At 30.9% G+C, this 15,702-nt stretch overlaps 2 protein-coding genes across 2 annotated transcripts; one reads left to right on the forward strand and one right to left on the reverse strand.

Moving 5' to 3' along the window:
• Positions 1–1,024: 1,024 nt before the first annotated feature.
• On the forward strand, positions 1,025–8,537 carry LOC134688079 (kyphoscoliosis peptidase-like). Its single transcript, XM_063548547.1, has 5 exons — positions 1,025–1,097; positions 1,544–1,824; positions 5,528–5,643; positions 6,479–6,595; positions 7,232–8,537. Exons 2-5 carry the CDS (start codon positions 1,570–1,572, stop codon positions 8,535–8,537), a joined length of 1,794 nt encoding a protein of 597 aa, XP_063404617.1. The 5' UTR covers positions 1,025–1,097; positions 1,544–1,569.
• Positions 8,538–12,857: 4,320 nt separating this feature from the next.
• On the reverse strand, positions 12,858–15,287 carry LOC134688080 (toll-like receptor 4). The gene has a single exon (XM_063548548.1). It carries the CDS (start codon positions 15,285–15,287, stop codon positions 12,858–12,860), a length of 2,430 nt encoding a protein of 809 aa, XP_063404618.1.
• Positions 15,288–15,702: the final 415 nt, after the last annotated feature.

Consider the following 15,702-nt stretch of genomic DNA (forward strand, 5'->3'; position numbering starts at 1 on the left):
TTGTGATTCTATTTTGGTTAAGGCTCAACTTTAAGGGGAAACGGGTTGTAGAAGATCATTATGTGTTTCAATTGCTATTTGCAATGTCAGATGTTTATAAGTAGAGTTAACATAGTTTAGAGATTTCCAATAGCTGCATTATTCGCTATATATATTCAATCCTTGTATTCAACGTTGCAAAACAGTGGACACAAGTATTAAATGTGCATTTTCATTGATTTAAGTGATTTGTTTAAATGAAATCTTCATACATGTACATTTATACGTATTCTGTTGCCTTTTACGCCTCCAAACAATAGTTATCTTTTCGATCAAACTTAATTTTTTTTTTTATTATTATTGTCTTGTGTTGGGTTTTTTTCATTTGATGTTGATCATATTTTTGCAAAAATGTCCATGCATGTTGTAAAATATCATTGCATTTCTCAATCTAAGATTTGAATAAAATTTAATACTATTTGTTGTAGATTTTGTCATTTTCCACCTGTTTATAGCAATGGTACACCGTGATCTGGTAATCAGACAAAAAAACGTAACACACCAGATTTAAACAACATTTCCGGACCTGGATTCCATTAAAAGTTGTATGCATTACTCATCTCAATGTTAATAAGTGTTATTTTGCAAGACCCCTATTGATCTTAAAACTATAATTGTAATTGGTAATGTTAGTGAACACCACTTCATCCAAGGCTTTAATCGAATAGCATGATATCTATCTTCAATACAAGACTAAAGTTTTTCGTGATGCACAATATAGGTGACTGCTCGATCTATTCTTCTGTTTACATAGATATATAACCCACTTGACACCGTACTATTTATCACTGAACAAACAAAAAACAAAGTCGAAATCTAAATTGGTACGTTTTTGTTTTTAAATCTTTAAATTGATCTCAAAAAATGTTTTTATATCAACAAATATTTACAGAAGTAAAATGCGAGTGTTTTGTACACATGTAGTTGTTAAGGATTTAAAACATATATAAATATAATTATATACATCGAGATTTCAAAAGATATAGCAGCTTTTAATTTGATCGTTTACTTCAATATAGAAAACTGCCAAGTAATGTAGACGACCTTTTCTAACTTAGGTAAGTCATAGTTATTTCACATTTATTTGTCTATATAAGGGACTACATCAAATGTTCAATGTAGGATAAAAACAACTTAATTCATATAGTTGTTTTCACTGACCACCCTACTCCTCTTAACTTAATTTAGGAAAAAATTGATTGATCAATAAGGATATATATAAAATCGATGTCTATTAAACAAAACTTGCAGCAATTTTGACCCCCAACACCCAAACTATTTGAATTTGGGTTTTTAATCCTTCATTGATTTTTTTATGTCGTCCCTAAATATGCATGATGACAATAATATTTGTTAAAAGGCTAAATACATGATAATGCAGAATTATAATGAAACAAAATATATGAATGTAAACTTTAAATATTTTGCAATTGATTTTAAATAATGTGATTATTCTCAACTATTTGGTTCAGTTAAATCCTATAAGGTACCATCACTGTTTCAGAGGTACTACATATTTAAGCTGTAGCCATGGGATGTGGTTCATCTTCGTCATCTGGTACAGATCAGTCAATCAACAAAGTTAAAACTAAGGAGGTTTTAGGAAATCACAATTCTATAACAGCTGTCAATAGATCACAAACTGTAAAGTCAACAAAAGTAAAGACATCGAACAACGACAAAACCAGAACAACGAGCAGTGATAAAGTAAAACCGTCAGCAAAATCTAATGATTTCAAACTTGACTTGGACGAATTCAAAGATATAGATGAACATGCCAGACAGGTACTTATACCATTTATCAACGTTACTGACACCTTGTGGTATTTACTTTTATTAAAAAAAATCTTGACTTTCGATGGTTAAGTCATGTTGGTGTCTTTTATTTTCCAAATTTTATTTCACTTTTATTTCATTTCCATTTGTAAAGAAAAAAAAAACCACAAAGACTTACAGTAAACACAGAGAATATATTAAAATGTGTTTCACATTAATAAAATGTTGTTGAGATTGAAGATTCCAGAATTTGTACAGATCAAGGAACATGAAAAAAAATCTTAGTTTCATCCAAGTTTTTAGTTTCCTTGTATAACGTTAATGATAATAATAGTTACTTGCTAATCATTTATCTTTTCTATGTGTATATGTTAGCGGCAATAAGTGAAATTAGGCATTAAGCTTAAATCCTAGGCAATAAGCTAACGCCGAGGCAGTAAGTGTATTGCCTAAATAATGTTAGACATTAGTCTTAAATCCTAGGATTTAAGCTTAAATCCTGAAAATTATGTGCCTAAAATATAAATGCGAATAAATAAAGTTGTGGAACTGTTAACAAAGAAAATTTACTTATCCAATTAAAAAAACTGGAAAATGGTGTGAGCCAAAAATATATCTTAATAATATTTACTTTTTATCAGTTCAAAGCAGCTCTACTAGTGAAGGGAAGGAAATTTCCAAAAAATATATTAGCTATTTTACAGAATTTCCCCCACCCCGCCCCCTTTTTTGATACAATCACATTTTTTTTTTAAACTTTTTTATTTTAGCCAAACACTTTTAGAATTAAACTTTTTTCTTAACCTGATTTGGGGATTTATATGACTGTAAACAATAATTGGTGAAGAAAAAATCTTATGGTGGTGCACTCCTTTTTTTGCTACGGCCCTTTGAAAGTATCCGATTTGGATGATTTCCCCATTTTTCATCAATTTATACCTATTTTTGGTCTTATATTGTCAAAAATTCACAGTCCAACATTTTTTTCTTCATTTTTTCAATAAAGATGAAGTGGACCAATCTGAATACATTTAAGAAAACTATAGGTGTTAATATAAGAAAGTTTTATCGTATTTTGAGGCTTTTCGTGTCAAATTTCCCATGCTGTCAATACCTTTTGTAAATTAGAGATTTTTTTAGTACTAAATGCATTTAGTTTCAGCTTCTTTGTTATAAATGATTGAAAAAAAAACATATCTAAGAAGTTTGAAAAGAAAAAAGTGATATGGGATGTACTTTTGTTCATGTTTCTGGTAGAATCATTGTTTGTACCCCTTACCCGTTTTCTCAAAATTTAGGCTAAACATACTGACTTGATTTGATAATGAAATTTGAAAATGTATTACTCAAAAACTTTTTATTATAGATACAAAATTTTTCACACAATTTAGTTTGATTATTACATTTTTTTTTTAAATTAATTGATATTTTCCTCTAGTATCACATGTTTTAGAAATAATTCCATAACGAGGTTTCAACAAGACAAAAACGTCAGAAGAATACATTCTTAATTTTGTTTTTTTTAAACTATTTAAATTACTTAATAGAATTTGAAGATCTGTCTAATGAATGTAATACATGTACTATTAGGAATATAATGAAGAAACTATTTATATAAAGAATAAATCACAGAATATACATAAATTCCAGAGTTACCTTATTGCCTAAAACTATGTTCGGCAATAGGTTGAATAATCATCATCAGATTTCAGGAAATAAGCTAAATGCCTGAAAATTTCAGGCAATAACTTAATGCCTAGGCGTTAGCTTATTGCCTAGGATTTAAGCTTAATGCCTAATTTCACTTATTGCCGCTAACATATACACTACATTACAGGATGTTGTTCAACGACCCTATATTTTGTCAATTATTAAAAACAAATTCATTCGCTAAACACCTCTATAAATAGTTTTTTAAATGTTATATCTTTTGACATATTGTAACAACAGTTTCTTTCTTTTCATAAACATTTAATTTAAGTTTTTATCATCAATAGTCATCTTTTAAACAAAATATGTTTTCTTTAAACCGTTCGTATTAATTTTCGTTATTGTGGTGTATCATACATTGCATATATATATATAATCTTCTATATCAAGTCCACATCAGTGCAAATACATATGCACACACATATTTCACCACGAATCATCGGATTGCTTAAATCCTATCTGATTTACACACTATATTCCTATTAACTCTTTTTAAAATGTCAGACAACTACCGAGTTTACTTACAACAGAAATAAAAGACATAAATACATATCTTCTTATTAAAATGACACCACGCTGAAGTATTTTAAAATGAATAAAGTGCGTCCATTATTCATTTTCCATACCTTATACCTCATTCAAAAGTTTATTAAGAGAGGAATAAAAGGTATATAGTCAATAGGTTCGGCAACGCATATTAGAGGCGTTACGAAGGACCTAAATATCGAAATAACCTATTTCTTAATGTGACGCGTATTTCGACATTGAAGTCTTTTGCTTCTCTTCTAATACGCGTTGCGGAACATATTGACTATATACCTTTATGTTTCTCTCATAAAAAGCTTTCAAATGATGTATAAGGTATATCTATAATTAGGGGCTGAAGGATTACAACAGTCCATTCCATTATTTAAAATATCTATTTCATCATAATATTCAAAATTGGCTATTTCTTAATTTTCACGCGTATTTTGGCATTTAGGTCCTCCGTCTCCCCTCTAATGGTCGTTGCTGCACAATTGACTTGTTATATCTATAATCAGAGGACAGCGTATCTAGTATTTTAATTTTGATATATATAGGATATATGTTTTGGTATTCAGGTCGTCCATACATTTAACCAGGGAATTTCTGTTAAATATAGTTAGGAAAACCCACTAGTTTATCCTCTGAAACTAAATATGTGAATAAAATTAAAGATTTAAGGTGGTTTTTTTTTCTGATATCAATTTTAATATATTTTAGATAACACCAAAAAGGACAAATATAGGAATAAAGTCAGTCAATTATTCAATTTTTATTTCACTTTTCACCGCTTCTACTTGAATAATGAGTTATAAACTATTTCATCATTCATTATTAATCACTTAATAAGTTTATATTGTATGGTGAATGGTGAACTAGTTCATTATTCATTATTGAATTTTGAATAATGAAAAATGAATAATGGACGTACTTCAGCGCGGTTAAAATGACCCCAGATATCAAGTCTCTCAATAGTCACGAATTGTTGATAATCTATATGCCAGAACGACTCAATTTTTTTATTGTGTCCTTTTTAGTTTCTGTAAATCTCATTAAGTTGTTGTATATTCGGTAAACCTTGAATGTTATCACATAACTTAATATCAAAACCAGTCGAATGTTTTTAGGACACTAAATCATGGTTGAGGTGTTCTCATACACTGTGTAAGAACAAGATCAAATGACGCAAACAAATTCACAAATATACATGTACATGTTCGTATAATATACTATATTATATGATGACGATGACGTCGTAAATTAAGATTTACTTAGTGATAAAAAAAATATAATATATACGTGAGATTGTATTTAAGATGGATTAGGACATGTTATAATTGTAAAATTCATATGAAGCACTCACCTAAATACAAAACCGTTTCCAATATACTTTAATACACAACTTTTTATATATCATAAAATATGCCGATTGTATTATAGTTAACACCAACTCATTTACTTTAAAATGTATCTTTAGACGCCAAAGTCTGTTGAAAACTCCATCAACGAACTTGCTAATTACCTGGCCAAACCTGCCAAAAGTGAACTAGAGACCATTCGAGCTTTTTATGTGTGGATCTGCAATAATATAAGGTAAGATAAGACTTGGTCCAGGAATGTTTACGATTATAGAATACAATTTACCCATGGACATACTATGGTAAAATTTCCAATTGTTAATAACAATCAAACGCCCGATAGTTGAGCCTAGGTGAGTTCTTCTGTTTAATAAAGGGAAGAAAGTGACAGTGATAAGAAAATAAAAATCACAAATATTGAATACACACAATCGAGAACGGTAACGAATATGATGCGTTTGTCGAGTGTAGTAAAAAGTAAAGTAAACGAAATACAAAACTCACTTACAATAAGGGGGGTAGCAGCTTTAAATCCGACTAATGGCGCTTGTTGTGGTACCAATTAAAAGTGAAATATTTTGTGTGGAAATGCCATAAGCGAGAAAAAAGAGACTGCAGTTATGACAGCTGTGATATTTATGTATATGGTCATCCGCGATAAATATTTCCACAGGTTAAATTATTCATGAAGGGTTGCTTTCAATATCGTAGCAGTTACATAGGGCTACGTTGATGTTTGACTACTGAACGTGTAGCTACTCTAACTGCTAAATAGATCTAGAAAGCAGATACGCTAGTTACACGTTCAGTAGTCAACAATCTACGTATCCCTATGTAGCTGAGCGCAAGCCTGGTGTCGATAAATTTCCGATAAGATTTGAAATTTGTAACCATATGCATATTGTCCAAACGCGAATGACTTTATGAAATCATTTTAGAAAAACATCGGTACTTCTACGCGCAAAATCCTTCCAGATAAATAACCTTTATCAGTCTGCTGTTGGGTAAAATGTTAAAATGAATCAATAAAGTATATAATAGTTATTTGTATATGCTACATGGTCTTTCAGTTACAATGCCACAGCTTACTTTGGTGGTGAATCGGCAGCTAGAGAGCCTATTGATGTTTTGAAATCAAAAAGCAGTGTGTGTGAAGGATACGCTAGGCTCTTCGAAGCACTCTGTTTGTGAGTACAGTAAAAATTTAAATATACTTTTATTAATCATGTGCTAGAGAGCTTGTTGATGCTTTAAAATCTTAAAGTAGTGTGTGTGTGAAGGACATGATAGGCTCTTCCAATTATGTATTCTACTAACAGGAACGACCAATAAACAAACTATCTTTTTATTTCAATTGTCCTTCTTTCGTCTCCTTACCTAAATATATACTACTGGAAAAAGTTTTATAATTGTTTCATTTTTTCTTAAATCACTAAGTATATTTTCTGAATTTTACCACAAACAAATGAAAATATTGTTAAACGTAGAAAAATAAAAAATATAAATTAAGTTGTCAGGTGTGAAAGGTTTTTAATTTCGAATCAGTAGAAGAAAATTTATTAAAAAATTGCTTGAATATTTCAAACAAATTTGAATTTATTTGTATATTTTTACACGTTGTTCCGTGGTTTTTCTCGGAGTATTTAGACTTCCTTTATTAAAAACAAACTGGCCATCCTGATATAGACACAAGTGGCGTTAAAACTGACAATCAATTAATTAATACATCAATCAATTAATCATGCAGTCAATCCCAATCTCTTTCTTATACGAAAATGTATCAAATAAATAGTCAATTGTATGTATAACATATTTTGTTTCAGAGCAAAGGACATCAAATGTCAAAAGATCAGTGGTTTCTCGAAAGGGTATGGTCATCAGCTTGGGACTATCTTATCTTATCAAACCAAGACAGATCATGCTTGGAATGTTGTTTTTGTTCTCGGGAAATGGAGATTTATAGAGACAACATGGGGAGCTGGTTCTCTTGATGATCAAAAAACATTCGTAAAGAAATTTTCAAATTTCTACTTTTTAACAAAACCAGAACACTTCATAGAAGATCATTTTCCTTACATCAATAATGATGCAGAGGGGAGCAAGGAATGGCAACTTTTAAAAAGACCGGTGTCTCTTGAAGAATTTTCAAAAACTTTAAAAACAACAAAATTTGCAAGGGAATGGGGTGTTATTTTTCCTTCTCATAAACATGAAGTTGTCAAAGTTGACAGAAAGGCTTCAATACCAATCGAATCGAAGCAAAACACTCTGGTTAGCGTCAAAGTAAACCTTTATAATAGCAACACCGAACTCTGCAACAATTCTGTGGTATTAGTGAAGGATAACGGTTCAAAATGCACAATAACTATCATGCCAAAAGAAATTGGAAAGTATACACTCAAGGTTTACGGTACAATTGACCAATCACAAACTGGTATGCCGAAACTGACAGAGTATATGATAGATTGCACGTCTACAGAAGACGAATTCATGCCTTATCCAGAACATAATAGATTCTATGGTCCGTCTAATGATTGCAATATTCGAGGCTTTGCAAATTATGACTCAATACCTGCTTTTCAAATCTGCAAAAACGGTGAATTTGAAATGAAAATAAAAACAAATAGGACTGTCAAAGTTTCTGCACAAATATACGAAACAGATGGAAGCAGAAGTTCAGATTTTATTATGATTGAACAATTGGACGATTCGGTTTGTGTCAAAGCACGTTTTATAAACAAGGGATACTATAAACTAACCATTTTCAGCGAGTTGGAAGGCAACGACAAATATAGTGAGGCAATGAATATTTTAGTTCTGAACAAAGTAGGCTCAAAATTCTCAACTCCATTCCCTAAAACATATTCTTCTACAAAGGAATACAAGTGCCATCTTATCGAGCCGCTTGTACGTAATATCCCGTCCAATTCGAATGTTCGTTTTGTTATGTCTTCTCCTATGATTGAACAAATCCTAATCGATGGCAAGGTTTATAGAAAAGAAAACAATGAAACATGGGACGTTACTGTTAAAACAGGGGACTCCGGTGAAGTAAAGGTATCCGCAAAAACGGACATAAACTCAAAAACCTCTACCTCCATATACCTATTTGTGGTAGATTCGGAATAAGATAAACTAATAGATTCCTTTATCTTATGATCATATATATATTTTACTTTTTATTTTATTTCTATTGCACAACTTCAAAATCAATATTACTCGGATAATAAATCATATAAGTATTATTGGAGTATGATTTGTAATTATAGAAGTACAATTTATTTTGCAATACTCATGAATTATGAATTTTAATCTTAGAAAATATAACCATTTCACATATGTTTTTAGAAAGGTAAAAGACAAAACACATGTAGGGTCACTGTCTGTTTTTGTTTTTTTCCCATAGCATAGCCGCATATAAAGAAATATCAATATGTTGTTTCTGTATCTATAATGTTATCCATCTTATATATGCAAGATCCAACACTCAACTTATATTATCTGTTATTATTATCTGTGTAGAACACTGAACCGCGTTGGTACTCGCAATTGCATTGGTCACGCTTGATTGGCGATGAAGTTGGATTTTCGTACTAATGAATTGCAACATAGGTATTGTGACGATTACTTGTTGTGTGTTTCGTGTGTATGTGTTCGTGTTGGATAAAATAAATGTTATCTGTATCTCAGTCTGCCTCCAGCTCTATACACCGTAAAGAAAATATACTACCTTTATGAGACTTTTTAGTGAATTTTATTGAGATCTTTCTCAAGCCTTGCAATTCTCTTCCGAATAAAAAAAAATTGACAGGATTGTCCTTACTATTTGCATACAGGAACAGTAACTGTATAACAAAATGTTTCACATATAAAAAAGAAGATTTGGTATAATTGCCAATAAGACAACTATCCACAAAAGACCAAAATAACACAGACATTAACAACTATAGGTCACCGTACGGCCTTCAACAATGAGCAAAGCCAACACTCAACTTATATTATCTGTTATTATTATCTGTGTAGAACACTGAACCGCGTTGGTATTCGCAATTGCAATGGTCACGCTTGATTGACGATGAAGTTCGATTTTCGTACTCATGAATTGCAACGTAGATATTGTGACGATTACTTGTTGTTTGTTTCGTGTGTATGTGTTCCAATACAGTCTGTAAGTACGTAGTTTACTACGCTCGTTTGACATTTAATCAATATATCATTGCTCTTTAAATCTATTGAAACAAAAATCTCAATATTTTTTTATAACATGTTTATCAATAATCAAATTAGTATTACGAAAATGTTCCATAACAAGTTCTTTAAACTTTGTGTGTACTCCGAAATTCCAATTTTTCAGTCTATTATTGCATATATTATTTGCCAACATAAAAACTTTTTTGTTTATTCTATTATCACACATTTTCGTAAATCTACTATAAGTTCTAAAAATACATGTCCATTGTTTTACAATACATTTTGTACATGGCATCCAGCCCATATCACCATATAGGGTTAAATTAGGTGTGTACTTTCCAACACCCATGAAAAAACGCATTGCCCTATTTTTTACAACATTTATACAAGAGTATTCTTTACTTCCCGTTATCGCAGCACCATATTCAATTACAGATATAACAAGAGTGTCAAAAAGTTTAGTAAAAGTAGAATATATAGGATATATGAAAATAATTAAACTATGAGTACTCATTGGCTGAATCATTATAATGGAATGGAACGTATATAAAAATGATGATATTTTGAACATTGCAATTTTTTTCAACAAGAAGACGACAAATATTCTTAATTGGACTATTGTGTTTACTTACAAAATAATTCTTGTTTAGATATATAAAGAAATTAAGAAGCGTTCGTGTTTATTTCTGAATCTAACAGGAAGAATTTTATTAAATATAAGTGATCCTCTTTACAGTTACTATACGGGCAGTCAAGCGCATAGACGTATTCCTTCTTCACAGTAAGTTTCCTAAATATGCTTCCTTGTGTGGAAATATTGTGTGGCAATCAGGATTTTTTCTAAATAAATGTGGACACAAAAATCTTACAAACTATTGTAAAAGATTCTTTACACTTTTTTTCCCATTGAATGACTTTTTACCTATCTACATACAGAAGGTCAATGCACTCAATATGAAATTTAAATACTTTTTGCGTTCTTTTCTGTTAGGGTCGTGTCTGCTTAATAATTTTTCGCTATGCTATATGAAACCATTTGCAGTACTAGTAATTTGTTTTAATTATACCATCGAAATTAAATAAGTTATATAGACGCGACACCATTTCAATGTTATTTGTTAAAGGAAACGTGTAAATGCAAAATATTATAACAAACCATCTGATTTTCGTTTTATTTGTTTTTATCTAAACATGTTTATCTAATTAACACATCTCAATCGTATATACGTTTATGTATGTAAAAAAATGCAGAACATGATGTCTCATTGACAAAATCCCCGTTTTCAATCTCGATGCTTGGCTCTATTAAACAAAATTTACAGTTATAAATTCACAAGTAGAAAATATATGTCACTTCGAGGATAAACGAGGCCAAATATGTGCATATCAATTACCCATAACATGATTGCGTGTTGCTTGCTTAACTGTAATTGTCAAAAATAACATGCATATTCAGGGAAAAAAACAAACAAATAACAATTGATTCAATAGGTAAAATATCCAAATTAAGGCGCCCGTACACATGTTTGATCCCACCACAATGTGACATTCTGTATATTCCTGTCCAAAGTAGGTAGCCTGTAATTCAGGGTTTATCGTTTGTTGTTGTGTATGTTGTGTGTCATTTTTGTTTTTTGTTCATAGTTTTGTACATAAATCATGCTGTCAGTTTTCTCCTCTGATTTGTTTCTTATTAGTCGTTTTGGAGCCTTTCATAGCTGACTTCTCGGTATGGGTTTTTCCTCTTTATCAAGGTCGTGTCATTTCGTGATAAGGAATGTATCTCCCTAATGCAAAGCTCTGATTCCTTCACGAATTTGACTATACTTTTTGGACCTTTTGGATTCTAGCTCTTCATCTTTTAGATAGGCTTTGGATTTCAAATATTTTGGCCACGAGCATCACTGAAGAGACATGTTTTGTCGAAATGCGCATCTGGTGCAACAAAATTGGTACCGTTGATTTTATTGGTTATTGGTGGAACGTTGTCTTATTGGCAATCAAACCACATTTTTATTTTTATGTATGTTAATAATGTTTGTTTTAATATTTTTAAACGTTGATATGAAATGCATAGTAAATTAAGTTCGTTGACAATTGCATTCTGAAAAATTGTTATGCAGAAATGCTAGAGGCTAGCAATGTAAAAAGTAAAAATAAATTGAACTGGTCATGTAAAATAAGAGATTTATTATGTAATTATGGCTTAAATCATGTCTGGTTGGCACTAAATGTTTTGAATGTAGATCTTTTTATAGCTGATTTCAAACAGCGTGTTACTGATAGGTTTATATCTGAAGCAATGTCATTTTTTGACGAGTCTTCTAAATGTCAGTTTTACAAATACATATATGACAGTCATGGTTTGCAGTTTTGTCTTAGTAGACCTGTTAATTTTAGATATAAACCATTAATAAGCAAGTATCGTATACATGCACATAATTTGAACATTGAAACTGGAAGGTTTTTTAATATAAACAGAAACGATAGAATATGTAATGTTTGCAACTGTGATTCTGTTGAAGATGAATATCATTTTATTTTGGAATGTATTGGATACGAAGACATTCGTATGAAGTATATCAAACCTTATTATTGGAGAAATCCATCAGTATTTAAACAATTGTTATCTGTTCGAAATATAAAAGAACTTACTAATTTTGGGAAGTATTTATGTATTGCCGAAAAAATCGTAATCGTTGAATGTGTATATCATACTTTGATTAACTTGAAGATTGTTAAATAGTGCTAATTAATATCATGCTCCTAATTTTGTTTTTTATTGTATTAATTGCATATAAATGAATTACCTGATTGTAATATTTTTGGCCCTATATTTAATGTAATATTTATTGTACTTGATACCTAGAAGCTGTATTGCTTTTGGAATAAAAAGAATATATAAAGTTAAAAATCAATCGAGTAAAACCATTTTATTTCAAATGATTTCCAATGAAAATTAAATAATTCGTCATAGTTGTCACTTCAGACTCTCTGTCTGTCTTCTAAAATACAAATGCAATATGTTCAGATTTGAATGGTAAAAACATTTCCCAAAACAAAAGCTTTCGGAAGAATAGGTATACAAATTCAGTAAAATGAAAGTATTTTAATAAATTCTGTTTTCAAAATAACGATTCAATTCTGGTTATTGTGATTATCTCGTCATTGGATCACAGCGTTGGTTGGTTGAATGGTTGATTGTTATATAATTTTCATTGATCACATCATTTAAAGATAAAACAAATGTGGAATGAATTATCTATTTAAGACCAATCGTAATTTTAATTTATGCCATGGGTTATCTGAAGACTGTGGGTCATCTGACCATTCTATCAGACAAACTCTATGCCAGATTGATGAAAACTCCGCAGGTACCTCTTGTACAGCAGTTCCAAGATTTAACACTGTTATTTGAACATGTTTGCATGCCATTTCATACTTTGCTCTCTCTATTTCGTATTGAGTCCATTCTCTGTCGAGTAACCCTGGAGTCAACACGAATATTACTTGTCGACATGACCCAATTGCTTCAGCGATGGATTCTATATAAGATTTTCCAGCAAGCAGATCACGATCTTCGATGCACAATTTAAGTCCCCATCGTCTTTCTATTTTATGCACCAAATCATACTTAACCCAGTCTTTGGCATCCTCAGAATAAGCAACGTATGCATCATAAGTAAATTTTAAATTCATTTTTGATTCGATGACAGTTTTAAATGTACGATAGATGTAGTATGCTATGCGCCACCGGAAGTTGAAGATTACAGCGAATATAAAAGCAATTACAGTAAATGTTACGAGTAAAGATATACCAAAACGTAACCATATTCCCGCATTACAGTCAGAATATAAATCGTGGTACTGGTCGTATACCTCAGAAGTGCCTTTTACTTCGCCATTTGATAATCTGCATGAATAGTTTTTGTTTGAGATATTCTGATCATCAGGGTCTAAGTGTACCTTAGTGTTAAATAACCAACTGATAAACTGTCTATTTTCACACGTACATGAAAACACGTTTCCAGCTAACAAAAGAATAATGTCTTGTTTTTCAGATAAAGAATCTAACCAATCAGAGATGGTTTTACTAATACTCACAAGATTATTATTCTGCAAGTTTAATTTTCTCAACTGTTTTATTTCCAATATGGCGACTGGAACTTCGTGCAATACGTTATTTGATAAGTCTAGTTCCGATAATTTTGTATTTTCGACAAAAGCATCCTGAGGTAATGTCCACAAACTATTATAAGATATATCGAGAATTTGTACTGATGGTATCAGTGTAAAAAGATATTTACTGATTGCCTGACTTTTTCCAAGTTCCACATGTCTGAAAAATGCCTCCTCAACATTGTTAAATGGTGGTACATACTTCTTATTTAAATACAAAGATGCATCTATTCCAGACATATTAAGCGATTTCAAATTATTCTCTCCTTCTATTTTTAGATCTGGGAATTTCTGAAACTGATAATATGACATGTCAAGTTTTTCTAATGACGACGCATTTCTCACCGTAAAACCATCGCCACAGCTTTGTCTAACGAAATGTGAAAATCTCAATATTTTTAATTTCGGAGGAAGGGAGATAATTGTTCTACCAGGTCCATTGATAAATCCTTCACTGAAACAACCAGTGGCCTCGTAATCGAATGATGTGTTACCATTAGGTATGCGCAAGTACGTCTCATTGCTAAATCTTATTGGGTTATACGAAAAATCAAACAGAACTATATTTTTTAAATTATGAATAAGAGTAAGAATTTCTTTCATTTTTCGCCCAATATGAAATGTGAACCTGTTCGCGGATAGTACTATATTTTCAAAACATGCTGGGTGGTCATACGAAAGTAATGAATTCTCACGAAAATCAACAATGCCATTATCAGCTAGATTCAATGTCTTAACACAAATAGTCCTCAGATATTTCATCATTTCACTTGTAATAACAAGTGTGTAAGGATATATGTCATTATCTAGAAGTTCATAGCTTACTCGTTGAAAGTTTATGACATCCATGTTGGTATTTTGAAAAGAGTGCAATAAATCTAATGCTCGTATTAAATGAATATGTGTATCCGCTAAATTAAGAACCTTTAAATGTTTAAAATATTGAAGAGAACCATAATGTACCTCCTGTCTAAGTATAAAATGGCATCTCATTAAGTGTAGTTCTCGTACCTTCATAGTGAAATGTTTGAACAAGTCCTTTGGCATTGCAGCTAACAAACAATAATCAAATCCCAACACTTCTAACTTTACTAGACTTTCAAATTCTGGTCCAAAAACGGGGTACGGAACAAGGTCCATATATAGAATTGTTAAATTGGATAGTAAAGAAAACGCAGCTCCTGGGTATGTATAATTAGTCCGAATTAGTTTTGCGTCTTTCATATTCCGACGAATGTCCAGCTTGTAGAGGTTACTTGAAAACATAAACATTTCTGGATGTACTTGGTTTGATATGTTTCTTATAACATTTCCCGAAATATCCAATACTGTTAGCTTAGTTAATGGATAAAAGACTTCCTTTTCAATACGATTTATATTGTTCTTACTAACAAGCAATTCTTTCAGATTCGAAAATTGTACAAATGAATTGTTTTCCAAGACGGTTAGTAAATTTTCACTCAAATCCAATACATCAATGTCTTCCGGTATATTTGTTGGTATTGTCATTAGTTGCAGATAACGACAGTCAGCTCTCTTATATCCTTCACTATAAACTATTTTACATGGCTTGGCTAACACTTTAACGAATAATAAAAATACAGCGCAAAATATATAAATCAGTTTCATTTTCGTGTGTTTCTCTTGTTTCTATTAAAGTATTTCATTCATGTAATTACAAATGATGCGCATATTATATTGGAGTGCTTCCTTGTTACAGTTCTTTTAATACATTTTTTAAAATTCATCACAATTCATTTTAACGCTTTTAGAAAGTATAGAACTTGAGTATAAATAACAATGACACGGAAATATAAGTTATAAACAAAACATAAATACCCATACTTTAAAGGACGACGCTTTTATTATTTCCTCACTGATTTTGTAAATTTTGCAAATCTTTAACATACATCTAAATACAATT

This window comes from Mytilus trossulus, chromosome 10 (genome assembly GCF_036588685.1).
Source record: "Mytilus trossulus isolate FHL-02 chromosome 10, PNRI_Mtr1.1.1.hap1, whole genome shotgun sequence".
NCBI lineage: Eukaryota > Metazoa > Mollusca > Bivalvia > Mytilida > Mytilidae > Mytilus > Mytilus trossulus.